The sequence below is a fragment of the Oryctolagus cuniculus genome, chromosome 8 (assembly GCF_051225735.1).
Source record: "Oryctolagus cuniculus isolate XC-2025 breed Fujian yellow rabbit chromosome 8, ASM5122573v1, whole genome shotgun sequence".
NCBI classification, from domain to species: Eukaryota; Metazoa; Chordata; class Mammalia; order Lagomorpha; family Leporidae; genus Oryctolagus; species Oryctolagus cuniculus.
In genome coordinates this window covers 48,742,543-48,763,741 of record NC_142874.1, presented here as the reverse complement: position 1 = coordinate 48,763,741, position 21,199 = coordinate 48,742,543, and the positions used below count along the sequence as shown (strand labels likewise).

Below are 21,199 nucleotides of genomic sequence, written 5' to 3'. Positions count from 1 at the left end.
TCAGTGAGAGAGAGAGAGACAGAGAGAAAGGTCTTCCTTCCATTGGTTCACTCGCCAAATGGCTACTACGGCCGGAGCTGCGCCGATCCGAAGCCAGGAGCCAGGTGCTTCCTCCTGGTCTCCCATGCAGATGCAGGGCCCAAGCGCTTGGGCCATCCTTCACTGCCCTCCCAGGCCACAGCAGAGAGCTGGACTGGAAGAGGAGCAACCAGGACTAGAACCTGGCGCCCATATGGGATGCCGGGGCCGCAGGCGAAGGATTAACCAAGTGAGCCACGGCGCCGGCTCCTATCACTCTGTCTTTCAAAAACCAATATTTAAAATGACTTACAACCTAAAATTAAAAACAAATTAGAACAAATAAACCTAGTTGTATTTCAAATGAATACCACAATTCAGTGAAAACTTGTAGCTTGTTTTTTAACAGATTTATTTATTTTGTTTATTTGAAAGGCAGATCAAGAGAGAGAGGGAGAGAGAGTGAGATAGATCCACCTTCTACTGGTTCACTTCCCCACATGGCCACAACAGCCAGGGCTGAGCCAGGGCAAAGTCAGCAGCCAGGAAGTACATCTGGGTCTCCCACGTGGGTGGCAAGGGCCCCATTACTTAGGCTGTCTGTGTTCTGCTGCCCAGGCACATTAGCAGGGAACTGAATCAAGCGGAACAGCCCAGCACTCAAATCAGCACTCCGATATGGGATGCTGGCATCACAGGCAGCACTCAACCCGCTGAGTCACAGCACTGGCCCCACTGACGACTTATTCATGCAGTGTTTGATGTCATGAGCACATGCTCAGTGTGGGTGGGGTGGGATAGTGTCACGGGGAGGAATTCACGTAACTTGTGAACTCTTCGGCAGCCTTGATTATTTTGCAGTGGTGTGAATGAAACAGTTCTGTGTCTTTCAGATGTGTTTTAAGGTTAAGCAAATAAAGGTGTGGATGTGGTTGGGAGCCTGATTTTTTCTCTGGAGTAAGGGACATAACAAAATGTGGAGGAGAGCAACAAGACAAACCCTGTGGAGGCAGACGGGGAGGTATCAGTGTGAAGCCATGATTTGGATACTGCACACATGTGTGTTTGTATGTATAGTGTGTGTCTGCATGCACATGCAGTTTCTGATCTGTCTACTGAAAGGGCTGGAAAACAAAGGCAGCCCTTAGCAATAAGCACGTGCAATGTTCAAATAATCGCTCCTAATACCATCCCCCGCTAAGGATACCCAAGGCTCCTTGGAGAAATGGCCGATTCCAAGGCTAGGACACGTAGGCAGAAGAGGAGCTTGAAACATTTCATCATGGTGGAAAGTAAAGAAATGCTAATGAAAATGATGGGGATGTCACAGGAACCAACTGAAAGAGCTTCCACTGGCCAATTATAGGACAATTTGAGCTCCAAAATAATTATGGTAGTGAGTTTTAAGCCATGAAAAAAACTGCTAATCCAAAGCAATAATAGGTAAATGAAAGAATAGGGAAGGCTGATTGGCAAATGTAGAATGAGTGCTAGAATTGGAAAATCATCATTTTGCAGCCATCATAATAGCAAGAGTCATCAATGCGTGCTGAAAGTAAAGAGAATTTTTTATGAGAGTCAGGATATTTGCATGTTTTGAAAGATCCTCACGTGGGAGCCAGAGTGATGGAGCATCCGGTTAAGCCACGATTTGTGACTCTGGCATCTGTATCAGAGCATAGGTTCCAGTCCCAGCTGCCCTGCTTCCGATCCAGCTCCCTGCTGATGCTCCTGGGAAAGCAGCAGAAGATGGTCCAAGTGCTTGGGCCCCTGCACCCACATGGGAGACCCAGACAGAGTTCCTGGCTCCTGGCTTCTGGCTTTGGCCTGGCCCAGCCTGTTTTGTTGCAGCCATTTGGGTAAAGAACCAGCAAAGGGAAGATTTCTTTGTCTCTCCATCTCTGTCACTCTGCCTTTCAAATAAATAAAATAGAAATCCGTAAATTGTCTGCTGAAAACTGCCTGTTAGTTACCAGAGGGAAAACAGCAGCAGTTACACAGTAGAGAAATTGTATAATTTATATTATCATTGTAATTAGATATTTGACCACCCATCTTGACTAGGGTATCAGAATTATCACTGGAGGCAGGCATTTGGCTTAGCAATTAAGCTCCTGATTAAAATGTCTGCATCCTATATTGGAGTGCCTGGGCTTATATCTGCCTTGAGCTCCAGACTCCAGCTTCCTGCTGACGTGGACCCTTGGAGGCTGCAGTGATGGCTCAAGTAGTTGGGTCTTTACCACCCACACGGGAGGCCTGGTCTGAGTTGCTGACTCCTTAGCTAGGGTTGTGGGCATTTGGGGAGTGAACCAGCAGATATGAGCTTGCTCTTTGTGTTTTTATCAGTCTGCCTCGCACAAAGAATTATACCCGTATAGTCACAATAAAGACAAATGGATATCCTATACCTCCAGATATGGTACCAGAGAAGACCGTAACATGACCCGTGCAGAATTCTTGCTGGAAATGCGGATTTGAGCCTATTCCTGAGGAAATATCAGACAAACCCAAAACATTAAACATCCTGCTAAACAGGGTGAAGGAGAACTGTGTGTTCCAGATGAAAAGCTTTAGAAATATTGCCACATGCATTACCTAACCCTTCACATATCCCAGTAGTGAATAGGGAAAAAATACTATAAAGGACATTATTGAAAGGTAAATTAGATAAGTATTACATCAGTGTTAAATGTGCTGATGTTGCTCACTGCTATGGAAGAAGCTATCCCTATTCTTAAGAAATACGCCTGGGGCCAGCACTGTGGTGTAGCAGGTAAAGCTGCCGCCTGCAGTGCCAGCATCCCATATGGGTGCTGGTTCATGTCCCAGCTGCTCCACTTCTGATCCAGCTCTCTGCTATGGCCTGGGAAAACAGTAGAAGACAGCCCAAGTCCTTAGGCCCCTGAACCCACGTGGGAGACCCAGAATCTTCTGGCTCCTGGCTTCAGACCGGCCCAGTGCTGGCTGTTGTGGCCATTGGGGGAGTGGATGGAAGACCTTTCTCTGCATCTCTCCCTCTCCCTATCTGTAGCTCTACCTCTCAAATAAATAAAATCTTAAAAAAAAAAAAAACTATAAATAACAATACACCTAAGTAGTTAGGAGGTAAAGGGTGATGACAAAACATTTAAAAGAAAAAGATGTCTATCTGTTCACCATCTGACTCTGTGTAAAACAACCCTGTGTCCAAATGTGCATGTGCACGTGTGAGTGTGTGTGTGTGTGTGTGTGGTGTGTACAGCAGGGAGGAAGGGAACACATGACCAAGAAGACGGAGTAAGTTGTCTCCATAGATGACTCTGGAGAATGGTTATATGGGTGCTTTGTTCTCTTTTTCTTTCTTGTTTGTTCTATTTCAAATTTTTTATAAGCTTGAAATTATTTCCAGAGTTAAAGATTCTTTTTAAAAAAAATCGACCTGCTGTGAAATTTAGAAAAGTGGACTATATTAAAAAGGTTATTGAATAGATGCTCAAAAGGCGTTTGAGAGATCCTGGCAGGGGGAACCCCAGTAGTTCTTAAACCAGGATTGGTAGCCATTTCCTGACTGTGACGAAAGGGGGTAAGGACTTAGACTTGGAACATACATAGCTATCTTGCTAGAATCTCTCAAATTGCACTTAAACACAATTTTTCATACATTTGGGATGGAAGGACTTATTCTTCCCTAAACTCTGAACCTGTTATCCCAAAGTAGTAAAAAACTGTTGTGCTAAGGTACATTGCTTTTTAAAAAATTGGGATGAAAATAAGGATTCTGGGAATGCTATTATTTAAAATTGTTCCAGATGCCCTGAGTGGTGTACTCAAATGTCGAGTTATAGATCTTGGAAACAAGCCAAGATTATCATTATTTGCAGATGATAGGATTGATTGATTATATTCCTGGGTCTGTTCTGGAAGTAGAGTTAGTAGGCCGAAAGCTGTTGATGTCATTTGCCAGATTGCTTTCCAGAAAGCTTGTAGTACTGTGTACTCCTACTGAGGTAAACGCGTGCCTCCCCCGCTTCGTGTACGCCAGGTGTGTGGATGGGCCTTGTGTCTGTTCAGGGGGTGTGGCTGCTTACGTGGCAATCTCCAAAGAATCTATTTTTTAAAAAATTACATAAGTCTGTTTCCTTTAAATGGAGGGAAAATTGCATTCCCAATAGGAGCAGAAACACACAATTTTGGAAATCATCTAAACTTTCAATTTGTGAGAAGTATACAAAGAAAATAAAATTCTACTGAGAGAAAGAAAATTTGTCAGAGTACATAGGCAGTCTGTGCTCCTGAAAGGGAATACTCAGTACTGGGAAAGCATCTTAAGGCTATTAGTTCTTCCTGATTTAATTTGTAGCTTAAAACAGTTCTGTCAGAATCACAATGTGGTCCTTTTTTGAAAGCTGAAATATTACCTGGATGGATAAACAAGTGAGAAAAATGAGAATAGCTCCGTTATTTCATAGAAGAGCAAAGAAAAAACTCCTGATATTAGAGTTACTAAAACATTTTTAAAAATACAGTTAAATCAGTGTATAAGCAAACCAGGAGAATAAATTCAACTCGGACTGTGTATAACAATTTAATGTATGTTAAGTGAAGTGTATGAATCAGTAAGGTCTTCTAATGGCCCTGCAGTAACAAAGTGGACTTTTGAGTGGGTCCAAGAGGAGCAACCCTGACCTCATGCCATAAATACATTAATGAGCTGAATATTTTTAAAAGATTATTAAAAAGCTGGAAGGAAATGTATTTTATAGGAGAGGTGGAGATTTCCTGAGCACTAAGGCAGCCTGAAGCAGGCATTTGGCCCAGTGGTTCAGAAGCCCCCATCCCGGGTTAGAGTGCCTGGGTTCAGTATCTGCCCCAGCTCCCCACTCCAGGTTCCTGGGCATCCTGCTGAGAGGCATCAGTAATGGCTCAGGTCATCAGGCTCCAGGCGCTCACACAGGAAACCTTGACTGAATTTTTGGCTCTCAGCTTCATCCAGGCCATTGGCCACTGTAAGCATTTGAGGAGTGAACCAGAAGATGTGAGTGAGCTCACTGCCTTCTATCTCTATCTCTCTTGTGCTGTCTCTTAAATAAATAAGCAAAGATCTTAAGGGATTTGACTAAAAGACTAAACTGTGGCATAGTGGGTAAAGCTACCGCCTGCAATGCCGGCATCCCATATGGGTGCTGGTTCAAGTCATTTCTGATCCAGCTTTCTGCTATGGGCTGGGAAAGCAATAGAAGATGGCCCAAGTCCTTGGGCCCCTGCACCCATGTGGGAGACCTGGAAGAAGCTCCTGGCTCCTGGCTTTGGATTGACTCAGCTCCAGCCATTGGAGCCATCTGGGGAATGAACCAGCAGGTGGAAGACTCTCTCTCTCTCTCTCTCTCTCTCTCTGCCTCTGCCTCTGCCTCTTTGTAATTCTCTGCCTTTCAAATAAATCTTTAAAAAAAAAAGACTACTACAACTTAAAAAACTGTATCATAGAGCAGGCTTTTGGCACCTTTAAGGCATGCCTTTGGATGCCTGCATTCTGTATTGGGCAGTATGGGTTCAGAAAGGCCCAGCTCCACTTCTGATTCCAGCTTCTTCCTGACTCCAGCTTGCAGATAGCATACCTCTGGGAGGCTGAAGGTGGTGACTCAAGTACTTGACACCTATCTGGGAGACCCAAATTGAGTTCCTGGCTTCAGCTTGGCCCAGCCCTGGCTGTTGTGGGCATTTGGGGAGTAAACCAATAAATAAAAGATCTCTCATTCTCTGCCTTTTCAGATAGGTAGGTAGGTAGGTAAGTAGATAGGTAGATTTAAAGATGTATAATGAACAAACTTAAAAGATAGGAAAACAAATAAGATATAAATTATTTATATAATTCCTGTATGCACAGCTCATAAACAATAAAAATACTAGAATCCCCTGTGGGATGAATAGATAAGAAATAACCAACTGAATTCACAAGGGAAACACATATGGCTAATATACATAAGCCATGGGAGCAGCAGCATATACAAATTAAAGCAACTGTATTATTTCCAGCTATAAATTGGAGAAATTTTGTTTTGTTTTAAGCTCAGGTTCAGTGCTGGCACGAGTGAAATGAGAAAGGTGTTCATACACTGCCAGTGAGGGTGTAAATTGATCCAAGCATTCTGGAAAGTCTTTGGCACAGTGAATCCGAAGCTTTCAATCCAGCTCTTTAACTTCCAGGAATCTCTCCTAAGGATAATATCAGAAACTGTCCAAAGACATTTATCATGGCATTGTTATAATAGCAGAAAATTATTGTCAACACACTAGTCCACTAATTGGAGAATCGTTAAATAAGTCGTTAACATCCATACAGTCATGCAGATGTTGTAACTGTTTGCCAAGAAATTTTAATGACCCCCACATTAGAATATAACACATCAAACCATTAACCCTTCCTGCCTCTAGGTCACTAAATAATGCATAATGTTTTCTGCTGCTTTATATTTTGATTTACCTTCCAAATTTCCTCAAATGAAAATTTTGTAATTTTTATAATCAAGCATAAAGTACACATACACTCTTAATTTTCTCTGCATCATGCCACAACCTGGGCTTCTGCCTCAACAGCTATATAATTGTGCCAGAAGTGTTAACTGCTGTGTGTACATAGAAACACAGTATTTTGCACGGGACATTTGTTTTAGCACTGAGGAGGCCGTGCCAGAATGCTCTGCAAGGTGCATGGAGGAAGGCCACGGGGGGCCGTGGCTTGATTTGCTGAGTGGTCTGCATAAAGTCATCTCCCTTTAATGCTGTGAAGCTCTGTGCAGTGGGTGGGTTTTCCTCTTTCCTTTTGGAAGAACCCGGGGAAGGTCCATCTCCAACAGTCCTGGCACTCTGACTCTCCTAGTAAGAGGTCTGTACCAGGTGGCTGTCTGGTGAGACCCAGTAGGAATTATTTTTCTAGTTTATTTTCTCACCGGGCCTTCTGTCTTGTACTCTCAGCAGTACTTCTGCCTGTGGTTTTCTACTTCTGCTTTGTTTGACCCACGTTCCCTCCTCTCTACCCTAAAGCTTTCCAAACAGCTTAGCTTCTGAATTGAAATACAAGAGGGTTATGGGATGAGTATGCATAGGCTCCCATAAGGAAGTCCACGTTTTATTATGCTGTATTTTTTTTTTTTTTTTGACAGGCAGAGTGGACAGTGAGAGAGAGAGACAGAGAGAAAGGTCTTCCTTTTGCCGTTGGTTCACCCTCCAATGGCCGCCGCGGCCAGCGCGCTGCGGCCGGCGCACCGCGCTGATCCGATGGCAGGAGCCAGGAGCCAGGTGCTTTTCCTGGTCTCCCATGGGGTGCAGGGCCCAAGCACCTGGGCCATCCTCCACTGCACTCCCTGGCCACAGCAGAGAGCTGGCCTGGAAGAGGGGCAACCGGGACAGAATCCGGCGCCCCAACCGGGACTAGAACCCGGTGTGCCGGCACCGCTAGGCGGAGGATTAGCCTAGTGAGCCGCGGCGCCGGCCCTATTATGCTGTATTTTTAAAGTAAGCGTACACTTTCCAGTAGGGCATTAAGCTCTTAACAAAGTGAAATTGCTCTATTTTGTTCATTGGTTTTTTTTAAACAAATTTGTCCTATTATTTCCTAAACCTCCTTAGACATGCTTTGACACCTGGACATCTTATTAACTAGTACAGTTAACATCAGTTCTTACCAGTTGTGTAGGACTTGGAAAATATCTCACTAGGACAAGCTTCAGTGTGTGTGAATTTACGTCTGTGTGTTGGAGCTGCCCAGGGGCCTTTCGGCCGTGCACTAATGGCAAGCACGTACGCGCGTTGCCTTTCCGCAGGAGTCCACCTTTACTACGTCGGAGGGGAGGTGTACGCCGAGTGCCTCAGTGACAGCAGCATCTTTGTGCAGAGTCGGAACTGCAACTACCATCACGGATTTCACCCCACCACTGTGTGCAAGATCCCTAGCGGGTGCAGCTTGAAAATTTTTAATAACCAAGAATTTGCTCAGCTGTTGGCACAGTCTGTGAACCATGGCTTCGAGACGGTCTACGAGCTGACGAAAATGTGTACCATACGCATGAGCTTCGTCAAGGTAAGTGAGCTTTGATTCCTCTAGGGAGGTTTGACACGTTCTTGCTGCACTGTCTCTCTGTATATACATCTGTATTCTCCAGACATACTCGGACTTCCACATTAGCTGACCTATTCTCTAGGCATTTTAAACCTTTGTGAGGATGTCATTTAGGAGAACATAATTGGAACATAGGAGTGCTTGGGTTAACCATCAATAGCAGTAGGCTTTATGACCCTTTCTTAATTCAAGTAACACTATTTTAGCTTGTAGCACCATTAGAGTATACTGTATATTTAACCTATAATTTAAACATGTGATAATCCCGTTGCTTTTGCTTCACTGATAAGTAATCTTCCATTAAAGATGCATCACACTGGAAATTATTTTTGACTGGTCAAGTTTTTTTAGTGGTTCTAGTAAGCCTGGTGATTTTTCTTTTAGGGGCAGATGTTTGACCTAGTGGCCAGCACCCCATAACCAAGTGCTTGGGTTTGGTGCCCGGCTTAGCTCCTACCTGGAAGGCAGTGGTGGTGGTTCAAGTACCTGAGTTCCTGAGACACTTGGGCTCAGTTCCTAGCCCCTGACTTCAGCCCAGCTCAGTCCTAGCATTGTGCGTGTTGGGGAGTGAACTAGCAGGTGAAAGCGCTCTCTGCCTCTCAGATAAATAAATGAACATTTAACAAGCATTCATGTTTAGAGATAAAGTCGAGGTGGGCATTTGGTACAGCAGTTAAGCAGCCACTAGCGACACCAGCCTCCCATATCAGAGGACCTGGCTCAGATCCAGCTGCTCCACTTCTACTCCAGCTTCCTGCTGATACACACCCTGGGAGGCAGCAGTGATGGCACAGGCACTTGGATCCCTGCCACCCACATGGGAGAACTGGGATTCTGGGCCCTGGCTTTCCCCTGGCACAGCCCTGCTGTTGACGACATGTGGAGAGAAAACCAGTGAATGGGAGATCTCTTTCCATTTCTCTCTCTCTCTCTCTTGCTCTCTCCCCCCAACCCCCTTGACCAAAGGTAAATTGATGCCTTGGCTTTAAGATTGTATTCTAAATTTTGAAGGAGGAGAAAGTTAAAGACATTACTTATAATAATTCATCTTTTTGCTGCTTCATTTTCTACCTCAGAGAAGTAAAATGTTCTAAGATGCCATTGAAATGTAAAATAAAATTGAGACATGGTTGGATGCATGAGTCGGTGACTTCCTCTAGTAGCTGACTTTCTTGTCTCTGAATTCCCAAATATAAATTTTCATCCTGTGTTACTTAGAGAAACAAAACTAATTATATATGTGGGCGAGGCAGTCACCTTTTATGTCTTGTCTTCAGAAGCTTGCCTAACTTGTTGGGAAACCTGTTTTGTGCTGTATCTGTTGCGGAGGGTAATCTGGGAGTCTTACCCTGTCAGTCACCCTTCAGCTCAGCACGTCTCTTCCTGGACATCATCCTTTGTTCCCATTTGGATCCTTTCAGCAGATTCACAGCGCCTTCTCCACGTGTGCGTCGTCTTGATCTAGAACTCGGCAGCCCTTTGAAGCTGAGTCTGGCACCCTCTGTTGTGCCTGGAGGTGCTGCGCTCCTGAAGGGGCTTGAGCTGTGCGCCGCGCAGCTCCGGGATGGCAGAGCCTTTCTCACCCATTGTTCACATTCACGCTCCACGTGTTCACTTAGCATTTGGGCTCAAATGATTTTTTTTTTTAAATAAGCACAGCGACTTGCAGAAGTGTTTCTTCCCTTTATTCTTGTAGGAGGGAGAGCCGAAACATGCAGGTTCCAGTCCTATCTGCCATCTCACTGTGGGCTTGAGGGGCTCTCCCCTGGGCCGCTTCTTCACCCTTAGAATGGGGCAGACAGAGCTGGGGACTGTGGGAATTACCGCAAGGTGCCCGGGTGGTTCTGTCACGAATGTCAACAAATACTGTAGCCCTAGCCTAGAAAAGTAATACAAGGGTGAAAAAGCACCTGAAGTCTCTAGCTTCAAGCTGCATATGGCATAGTATATACTGAGTTACGATATGACCTGGTAAGCACCAGTGTGCAGGGTTACACAGGCTATCCGGCCCTGGCTGAGATACTGGGTGTAGAGGTGAGGATGAACAGATCTTATTAAAGATACTGCTAGCACCATCAAGGGCAGCTGCTTGTCATACAGTAAGCAACAGGAAGGGTGCACACGGTTTTTAGAACTTTGTGCTTTCTTATCACGAGAACTGCGTACTTTATTCCTCCCAACTCAGCATCTTAGAGGCAAGACCTAGAATACTAATATTAATAATCAGTCTGTTTTCACAATGACCATTCGGGGACATCATTATAAAACATAGATTTGATAAATTATTCACAGCTTAAACACGTTCATATCTGAAAATGCCGAGTCAGTTCCGCTGAGTAGGTATTTATAGGGCTTTTGCTTCATGCCAGTCAGTGTGCCAGATACCGGAAGTCAGAGAACTTAGCATCTCATGGAGGAACATGCACACAGACAAGCCCACTAAGTACATGTGTGAGTCTGCTGATACATGTACAGATGCCTGGCTTTGCATATACAGCTGGAGTTCACATGCCACAGTTCTAATATCCAGGTGTGTTTCTTGAACCTGCTGGAGTGGGTAGGTTAGCAGAGATCAATAAAACCCAGCCTTCTCTGATACCCCTCATGAAACAGGGGTTGACCAGGCGCTCATATTCCACTATCCGTTTACACCAGTGAATTTTTTATGTTTGTAGTAGCAAATTTACTTTTCCCTTTTTTTGAAGTGACTCTTAGAGGACCTCAGTGTTCTAATTCAGTAACCAGGAAGCTGTCCAGCAGGCTCGCCTCTTGCACAAATGAATAATAGAATGTGTGGATTCAGAGCAATGGCTGGGAGTCAGTCAAAGCTTTGGGATACTCAGAGGTGTTCCTTTCGGTTTTGCTGGGAGACTGAAAGACCACATGCTTTGCGTTGGCAGGAGGACCTTCAGAGGGTAAACGCAGAAGAAGCAGATGTGAATCTAACGTAGCTCTTTCCTTATTTTCTTGATAAAATGAGAATGTACTAGTAGCGGTTGCATTACTAGAAATGTGATGGGCAGTGAAAATGAAAGCTAAACATTGCCGTCGTTAAAACAACTTTCAGGGGCCAGTGCTATGGCACAGTGGCTTAATCCTCTGCCCGCGGCTCTGGCATCCCACATGAGCACTGCTTAGAGTCCCGGCTGCTCCACTTTCAATCCAACTCCCTGTTGATGACCTGGGAAAGTGGTAGAAGGTAGCCTGGGTGATTGGGCCCCTCCACCCACATGGGAGACCTAGAAGAAGCCCCTGGCTCCTGGATTCTAATCGGCCCAGCTCTGGCTGCTGTGGCCATTTGGGGAGTGAACCAGCGCATGGAAGACCTTTCTCTCTGTCTCTATCTCTGTGGCTCTGCCTCTTAAATAAATGGATAGATCTTTAAAACGGAAACAAAACAACTTTGAAACACATTGAAAAACTTTCTGTGCTTCTTACTGGATGGACTTCAAGGAGATGAAGCCCATTCCCTGCAGTTGCCCACCACATTACACGTGTGCGTGTGCGTGTGCGTGCTGTTCTCGCAGAAAAGGCTTATAGCCCCACATCCAGTCACTGAGTAAGTTGCAACCACGGAGTTAAACAAGCTGAATGACTTCTGGTGTGTTTTTCTCCAGGGCTGGGGAGCAGAATACCATCGCCAGGATGTTACCAGCACCCCCTGCTGGATTGAGATACACCTGCACGGCCCCCTCCAGTGGCTGGATAAAGTCCTGACTCAGATGGGCCCACCTCACAACCCCATCTCATCCGTGTCTTAAACGGCCTCAGGCGCCTGCCCCTTGAAAACTGTTGAGCCTTGCATGTACTTGAAGGATGGATGAGTCAGACACATCTGAGAGCTGACAAAGGAGCCTTGATCATACTTGACCTCTGTGACCAACCGTCGGGTTCAGCAATGTAAAAACCTTGGTAACATGCTGTTGATATGGAGAACCTGTTTAGTTTACATTGTAACATTCTGTTGTAAAATCAACTAAAATGCAGACTCTTAGCAGGAATTCGTGTATGTATAGTTACAGGCAAGATGGCCACGCCAGGGACAAATTATCTACTACAAGAACAGGCCTAAGAGATTGTTTTGTGTTTGGCACTTTAAGGTCATCGTTTGGCAGAAGGTTAGCATTAATAGTCATTCTGAAGTGTGTTTTTATCAGGTTTTAGAGCCCGTGGGGAGTCGTCTTCTCATGGGTTTTCGTAATATTTTAAAGCTATTTGTTTAGTAATGGTTTTTTTTGTTTGTTTTTTAAAGTAAAGGTTAATCTTGATGATATACATAGTAATCTTTTCTAAAATCGTATGCTGGCCATCCTGCTGTCAGAATAATGTTAGGCATATGCTCTTTGCTAAATATGTATGTACAGAGTATTTGGAAGCTAAGAATTGATTAGACTAGTGAACTTGGGAGCATTTGCGGGCTGGGGGGAAGGGAAAGGACAGCTGCAAGTGTAGAGTGTCCTGTCAACATTCAGGTTGTTGTTTTGAAGAAACAAACTGATGTCTGAATTTTGCTGTGTTTCAGTTTTTAAAGATTTTATCCAACTCTTTTTTTTTTTTTTTTTTGGCATTCTTCTATCCTCTCCGAAAAAGCAGTTATGCAGCTGGTTAATTCATATAACTGTGAGAGCAAATGAATGATTCCTGCCATTCTGAAATCAACTGCCTATGTGTTTCAATACCAGTTGTCTGGAGTGCTTGAATTTAATAAGTGGTTTTTATGGAGTTTACAGTACAGAAATAGGCTTTAATTTTCAAGTGAATTGTTTGCCAAACCTAGTAACTCTGAATATTTGGAGAATTAAAAAAAAAGACCCTTTCAAACTTTCTTAATTTTTTTGTACTATGTTTGGTTTTATTTTTCTTCTGTTAATCTTTTATACTCACTTATGCTCTCTTACATTGAATACTTTTATTCCAAAACTAGTGGGTTTTCTCTACTGGAAATTTTAAATAAACCTATCATTATTGCTTACTTTGATTAAAAATTTGTCATTTTCTTTCTTCACATACTAGATTTTAGGATCAGTATGATGTGCTACTCTGGTTGGAGTTTCTTCTCCAACATTCTCTGCCAAAGCTAAATTACTAATGCAGACAGAGAGATTGAATCCTGAAGAGGGAAACGGAAAAAGGATATCAGATCTTGAAAAATTTAAGGAAAAAATCAGCAAAATCTAAATGTGTCAGTGTGTTGACGTGAGGCATCGCAGCAGCAGCAGCTGTTGGCGGGAACCTGGTCACCCAGAAGTGCCGCATTGTACCTGCAGAGGAGGGTGCACAGGCGACGGCTGGAGCCTGTGGCAGAGGAGGAGGGCTGGGCCCTGAAAGCGCAGAAGTGAGTCCTGTGGCAGCCTACTTGGCACTGGAATGATTCCCCAGCACCACCCTCCCCCACCCCCCCAAAAAAAGCAACACGAGAAAGCAAGTTTACCCATGAAGGACACAGATGTAAGAACGCCATTCTTTCTTGGCCAGGTAGATGCCATTCTTGCTTCTTTTCATTTCTGTATCTCTTTGCTGGAGTGTTTACCAGCCCGGGAGTTTAGGGCTTCCCCATGCCCCTTTAAAGAGCCCATTTAAGAATGATGTCATCTTTTCCCCAAAAAACCTAACACTTATTCCCCAACAGTGACTAAGCAAAAATGTCTGCTGTCAGTCATCTCCAAAAACATCCTCATGCGAGCGGAGAAAACCTTGGCCAGCGACGCGGTCCAGCACGAATGCACGCACGTCTCTGCTGGCTCCCTGAAGTTCCGTGAGCCTGTGTTCGCGTCCCGTGTTTCTTCCATGGAGATAATGGAGTTGTGTCCTTATCACAAAGTTGGGGGGAGGATCACTGAAATGACAATACGCGAAATACGTTAGGGATGTAGCTCCCAAGCAAGTTAGGGGTCATTGTTGTCTTGAACCCTCTCCCATACACACTGCATTTCCACTAGCTACGTCATTCAGGCACAGGGCAGCAGAATCAATTCTGGTGGTTGGTGAGATATAAACAAAGAAGATACTCAAACTATTGGACTTAATGAAATATCACTGAGAATAATCTAAAAATAAAGACCTTGGTCAGGGTTTCTTTCCCTTTTCCTAGTGGAACGTGACTTCTTGCTTCCCTTGAGTTTCTTTGGTTGCCTGCTGGACCTGTTATGCAAGCTGCTGATGCAGTGAAGCAGCGCTGGGAGCCAGCTTGAAGTTCTATCAGATGAGATGCCAAGATCATACAGTACGTTGAAACCTACTGGGTGGGGACCCCCAGAGTTCACAGCATGGTGCATAATTAGACCCTTCCTGCTTAAGTATGGTTATTTGTATTTTTAGTAAAATCTTAGTGAAAACCACAGTTATTAGCTATTAAAAACACTGGTGGGTCTATTGGGAATTTTTAATTAAACGAATGGAAAAGTCAAAGCAGCTATCTGTTCTCATTACTAGAAAAAAAAGTAAGTTGTTCATCCAAGGAACAACAAGGAAAAACAACGTGAACTGTTTGAGAGCAGGTATATGTGATGCTACTAAGAAACCAGTAGTGGGCTCATTAGGATGGTGGCTGAGGAGCTATGGCCTCATGCCATCATTTAATAGGACTTGGCCTCCCGCGCAGGTCTTTGTTTTTCTGCACCTGTTTCCTCTTCTGTGAAATGGAGACAACAACGCCCTCCTCGTGGGGTCATCGTGAAGACAGTCAGTACATGCAAAGCCCTTTAAGAACCTCTTAGATTGCTTCTACTGACTGCATTTGGCTGGGAAGACAGCCTGATAGGAGTTTGAGTCAACAGACAGAAGAATTGGATGAAGACCTACCTGCCTTTAAAGTATTTCATAAATGGTCAAAGAGCTTCTAGGCTAGAGAATGCAATCGTAAGGAAGAAAACTAGCCATTTGTGGGGCCTGGCCCCCTATGTGCCAGACACTGTGCCAGGTTTCCACACATTGCCTTTTTTTTTTTTTTTTAATTTGAAAGAATAGACAGATGGAGTAAGGTATTCCATCCACTGATTCACTTGCCAAATACCCACAACAGCCAAGCCTGGAGCTCTGAACTCAACCCAGGTGTCCCATGTGGGTGGCAGGGGCCCAAGTACTTGAGCCAATATCCACTGCCTCCCAGGCTATACTTCAGCAGGAGGCTGGATCAGAAGCAAAGGAGCCACGACTCAAGCTGGGCACTCCACTGTGGAGCGTGGGCACCCGAAACATATGCCTACCCCGTGCCAACTGCCCCCATATCGCTTCTTTTTCCGTGCTAAGAACTTAGGCTACTCTGTCCTCAATTCCTTACACTGGTTTTCTTATAGATGAATCAGCTGGTTCAGGTGCTAAGTAACTTGTCCGAAGTAACCTACCTAACCTAGTTAGCAAAGAATCCTAATTTCAGTTCTGATCTCACTTTGAAATCTAGTTAGTTCCATTGAATCCTTTCTCTTGTTAGTTTCCAGACATAGGAACTTTACAAACTAACACAGAATGAAGAACACCAAGGAAAGAAAAGGTAGTAAGAACTTGATTAGGTAGAGACAAGTAAGATTTTACAGAGAAAGGGACATTTAGGGTTGAGCCTTGAAGGATGGGAAGCATTTTAGTAAGTGGAGAAACTTGGGGTGAAAGCCCAGGCGACCTGTTTGGTTTGCCTTGGCGTCTGTCCCCCAGGTTTCTGTGGGATTTCATAATATGTAACAGCATGTCTCTTCTGACTGCTGTTGTGTGGTCCAAGCAGGAGCCCGCTGTCTGGGAAGTCTGGGGCTAGAAATATGGAAGAAAGTTTCACCTGCCTGGCTGATGATACAGTAAACCTTGGCAATTGTCCCCTGCCATCCCCTCTGCTGTATGGACTACAGACAGGGTTCTCAAGGGCCCGGGGCTTCTGGGTCTAGGGTTGGCTAAGCTCTATCATGTTCCTGTTCTTTGCTACTCTTTGTCAGACACACCAGAATCTTTACAGGCAGTCCCCTCTTTGTGTGTGTTACCTGTATGTGTTTAGGTAATATGGAAAACATGACTTTAAAAAAAATAAAAGGGTTTTGAAGATTTATTTATTTACTTGAAAGGTAAAGTTACAGAGGGAGAGAAACATCTTCCATCTACTGGTTCACTCACCAAGTGGCTAAAACAACCGACCGGGGCTGAGCCAGCCAAAGCCAGGAGCTTCTTCTGGGTTTCCCACATGTGTGTAGGAGCCCAAGGACTTGGGCCATCTTCCACTGCTTTCCCAGGCCATAGCAGAGACTGTCAGAAGTGAAGCAGCCAGGACTCAAATTGGCACCTATATGAAATGCTGGCACTGCAGGCCAAGGCTTAACCCACTCTGCCACAGTGCCGGCCCCAAGGTAGGTCTTTTTAAAATAGCATTTCCTTTAGTTGAAGCAATACTTGTTCACTATAGATTTGTAAAGTACCAGATAAACTAAGTACCTGTACTAACCTCTGCTGATTAAGTTGTCTTTTTGAACTAAGGGATTAGAACATCCTGGCGCAGACTGCACAAGCCGTAGATGACACAGGTCTGGAGGTTACCGTGTCCATCTCCCCCAGCGTAGAGAGGATGGCTCGTACCTTCTGCGTTTCTGGGCACCAGTCCTGTGCCAGGCATGGTGGTCAGTGATAAACTCGGCCTGCCCGTTACGGGAGAGGCAGACAAGCAGTGATGCCAGCGAGGGGCACAGAGGGGTACACAGCCGCACCACGGGGGGGCAGGAGAAGCCTTCTCAGGGCAGTGCCTCAGATGGAAGTCTTGTTTCGCCAACCAGGTGTTAACCTGCAAGGGGGGGGGGGGGTGGGAGTGTGTACCAGGCAGAAAATACAGAGGCATGAGTGCGAGAACCAGGTCCACTTGGGATCACCAAGAATTCAGTGTAGGTGGACTAGCTGGAATATACGGGCAGTAGCTGTCAGTGGAGCCTTTAGCCCACGTGCTACGTAAGAGAAGGGAGGGGTGGGAAGGGAGCAGTCGTTAAGGATCGTGTGTATGTCCTGATACAGAGTGGGGTAATCCCCCTAGCATCTTAGCTCTTACATGGTGGACGGCGGAGGTCACTCAAGGGTCACACACAGCAGAGCCCAGGAGAGAAACTGACTGTGGAGGAAGCAGAAACGGAACAGGAAGGAGCTAACCCAGCCTGAGGAGTCACAGAGGTCAAGGGAAGGGTTTCAGCGAGGAAGCTTGTCACCGTGGCCAGTACGGGACAGAGAAGAGCTTCAGAAAGGGTTTATTTAAGCTGAGCAATTCGGAAGTCTGATGACTGCAAGAGTGTTCCGGGGTGGTGCAAGAAGCCAAATTATTAAGCGTTCAGAATTCTATGGGGTGCACGTCAGTGGAGCAAAGAGTATTTTTATCCCCGACGTTTACTGGTGAGGAGGACAGAGAAAAGAGATGGTGGCTGGAGACACGAACAGATGCAAGGAACCCCTGTGTCAGAAGCAGGAGCTGTGTGCGTGCATCGCTGGCGGGAGAGGCTGACGAAGAACGCAGAGGTTGGAGCAGTTGGAGCGCCCTTATAGGATGCTGACGCCACAGGCAGCGGCTTAAACCACCACACCACAGCGCCGGTTCCCGGAGTGGTTTTTTAAGGCTGTGGTCCCCAAAGAGCGTGCTGTAACGAAGCCTCCGACCTGCGGTTTCCAAGCTCCGGGACACAAACATTTTGTGCACAGATCCGGAAGCTCAGCCTCAGCAACTGCGAGATCATAATCAGTTCAAGGCTGAAGCCGACACAGTGATGGAGAGGCGGCGCCTCCTGCACGGCAGAGTTTGGGAGCGACTCCTCTAGGGACCACTTCGCGAAGAGCTGATGATTTGGAGATTCCTCTCTTGATCCAAAAAACGGTGAGTCAAACAACACAGCTTTATCCCTCAACATAGCCTACGTTTAAAGAGGGAAAAAGAAGATGTTGAGGAGCTCCTTGTTACTCTCTGGGGCTGCACACTTGTGAGGACAGGAGAGAGGACATTGTCTTCTTCTCGTGGCCTTCACCCATGGACACTGGAGCGCAGCCGCAGCCATCTAGACCTTATTTTCATCCCATGGACAGACTGAGTGACAGGCTGATTTTTAGATATTTACGAGAGAGAGAGAGAAAGCACTGCCAGCCACTGGTTCACTCCCCCACACACCTGCAGTGGCTCCGACTGAAGCTGGGAGCCAGGTCTCGCGCATGAGTGGCAGGAACCCGACTACTTGAGCCATCACGGCTGCCTCCCAGGGTCTGCGTTACAGGCAGTTGGCGGCAGGGGGCAGAAGTGAGAATGGAACCCAGGCTCTCCAGTGTGGAATACAGGAGTCTTAGCAGCAGGGCTAACCACTGGCCCTGGATGTAGAACTATGCTGCGGAGGTGATGGGTAGCAGCGGGCACTTGGTTTAGGCAGACCTGTGTTTCAATGCCAGCTCCATCCCTTTCTAGCCGTGTCCTCTCAGGCAAGTGAATTAATGTTTTACCCTCACGGAGACATAATCGCCACCCTCTCATTGGTGGCTGTGCTGCTGTAGCGATGTACTGCATATTAAAACCTCGGCCCAGAGCCCTACACTAAGTGCTTTATAATGGTGGAAAGTGGTTTGCAGTGGTGACGCCAACCTACAGGGCTTCATAAAAACAGGCGTGCGAACACCAGCAGGTGGAGGTGGCGGGCCTTTGCCCTATCCTGGGGATGTAGTAGATGGTTTGCAATCCAAGAATCCCCACAACAATAATAAACATAGTGGTAAAGAAAAGCAAGGGAAAAAAAAAAAAAAAAAAAAAAAAAAAAAAAAAAAAAAAAAAAAGCTGTGCTTCGCCGAGCAGCATAGGGAGTGTTCATAAAACAGAGCTGTCAGTTTCCCTGGCGCGCTTTGCAAGGGTCCCAGCCAAGGGCTCTGGACCGAAGCAGACGGTGGGACTCCGCTGAAAGTTTGTGCGGTGTGCTAAGTGATGGCGCCTTCAGCCTGCTCGCCCACAATGATTTACATTTGCACGACTCTCCCCACCCCCACGCTATAGACTAGCTGCTTGTTGGGACATCTCTTACCCTCCCGGCTCCCGACATTGAGATGTCTTTATTCCTGATTTGATCCGGTTGTTCCACTTCTTGAGGGGATGCCACACCTGAGCTCAGACCTGTGACGCCGAGACTCCCACCATCGGCCTGCGAACGCGGGGGACCCCCAAGGACACCGGCCTCTCCTCCGCCTCATGCTCCCCTGTGCTCCAGGCCACCTGCGGGGCGGCTATGCCAGTAATCCTGCCGTCCACCAGGAATTTGCCGCCAGGGCACGCTTTCGCCACAGCACTGGCCCTTCCCATCTGTGGAGTTCCAATCCCGAATTCTTGTTTATCCCTTTGTAGGCAAGGATTATTTCAGGAGGGGTAATTTTACCTCCTCGGGGCAGGACACTGAGGTCGCTATTCTACTTCTGGAAGTGTAAGCTTCATAACTGGGTGAACTGGCAGCCACTCTGCCCTGGGCGTCTGCCTAAATACACAGCAGATTCTACCGTTACCAGTCACCATGTATTAATAACTCACTTGTATCTAGTAAAACCCATTAACTCATGGCCCTACCAGTCTTCCTCCCTCAGCCCCACACTCCCCTAAATATATTTAGAAACTTAAATTAGCAGAGGTCCTTTGGAGAGGGGGGAGACGGGAGAAGGCAAGTTAACGTTCACAGGATGTGTAATTCTCCTTCAGCATGAGGCATTAAACCTAACACCACTCAGATATGTCTTTGAAGCCAATCCTTCTGTGACAGTGCAACCCTTCACACTTTGAACCAGCGAGACTGCCCTCCCAATGAGCTGTGACACTGGTTGATCTATCTTTAAGGTGGGCGCGGCAGTTCTATAATTATCCCAGCCTGCCGCTTCCACGCCCCGGGAGACAGGGAGGAGAAGGAGGTAAGGGAGAGAGAAAAGGTTTTGTGTCAGAGACCCGTGACCCCCTGTCCCCATCTCTGGGTGATTTCTGGACAGTTCCCCGGATCTTCTGAGGCAAACTTTTCTCTGCAAAATGAGACGCATTCTCTTGCAAGATGTTGAAAGATGAGCAGCCACAATGAAGCGTTTATCACACCCGTGCCCTGGTTCAGGGCCTCATTAAAGTGGTTGCTGTGACTATGCTTGGTGAAGCTAGCAGCGTGATGTATTTTTTATTAATGCATGCCCACAGCAGTGCCCCCTTAGACACATTTTCACTTCCTCTGGTTTAAGTTACCCGAGGTCACCGTCAAAGAATTCCCAAGTTTGCAACTGTATGCCTTCTGAGTGTTGCGGTGATAACCTCGTGCAGTCCTGAGCCATCTTGCCTGAGATCCCTTTGCCCAATGAGTACCTGCTGTATGCGCTACCTTCCAGCTGGTCGCTCAGTAACTGTCTGAGTTACCAGATCAGCCATGGCAGTACCACGGTGCCAGTGTTGGGGCAGCCTTTATCCTATTCAGTAAAGGCTTTAGTACAAGAGTCGTGATGCAGAGGAGGCACCTGGGCAGAAAAGGTGCCAGGACGCATTACCCCTGGCACTTGGTGAGCACACTGCAGGGCATGTAGAAATCCACCTGCAGGGATAGGGTTGGGGGCCATTGGCTCTCTTGGATCACACCCGCCGTGGAGAAGAGGGGAACTCTACTGTGTTTGGAAATTCACCATAACCGCTGTCATACTGAAAAACACCGATGCTGCACAGTGTGGGAGTTGTACCTCAAACAAGCTGCTCAAGTTTTGTTGTTGTTGTTGTTGTTGTTTTTAATTTGCAAAATGGAACTTCTCAACTTCCCTTTGAAAATGTGAGGGTGATTTTTAAACTGAGAAATCTCAATGCCTATGCTGTTAGGTGACCAATAGATATTGATTAATTGACTCCACCTGTAGGTTTTCATGAGCGCATGAGTCCAAGAACTCTCTTATGTAGCCTGCCCTTCTTCCAAACATTAATTACTACTTTTGTATTATAAGGCTGTTATGATATCCATCCTCCATGCTTTGGGAATTAATTTTAAATTCATGAAGTACATCCTCATGCTTTGATAAATGAGTATAATTAGTTCTCAAACTTTTGTCCATAAGCCAAAACTGGTATCATCAATCATTAAATATTCCCATTAAAATTAATGTAAA

At 45.9% G+C, this 21,199-nt stretch overlaps 1 protein-coding gene across 15 annotated transcripts in view; it reads left to right on the top strand.

Moving 5' to 3' along the window:
* SMAD1 (SMAD family member 1) overlaps window positions 1-13,101 on the top strand; it is an 86,546-nt gene extending 73,445 nt beyond the window's left edge. For all 15 annotated transcript variants that reach the window (XM_070047474.2, XM_008267390.5, XM_070047471.2 and 12 more), the window contains 2 exons: window positions 7,821-8,077; window positions 11,734-13,101. In XM_070047474.2, the coding sequence (XP_069903575.1) occupies window positions 7,821-8,077; window positions 11,734-11,877 (401 nt within the window). In that variant the 3' untranslated portion in view covers window positions 11,878-13,101. The remainder of the gene's footprint in view (window positions 1-7,820; window positions 8,078-11,733) is intronic.
* Window positions 13,102-21,199: the final 8,098 nt, after the last annotated feature.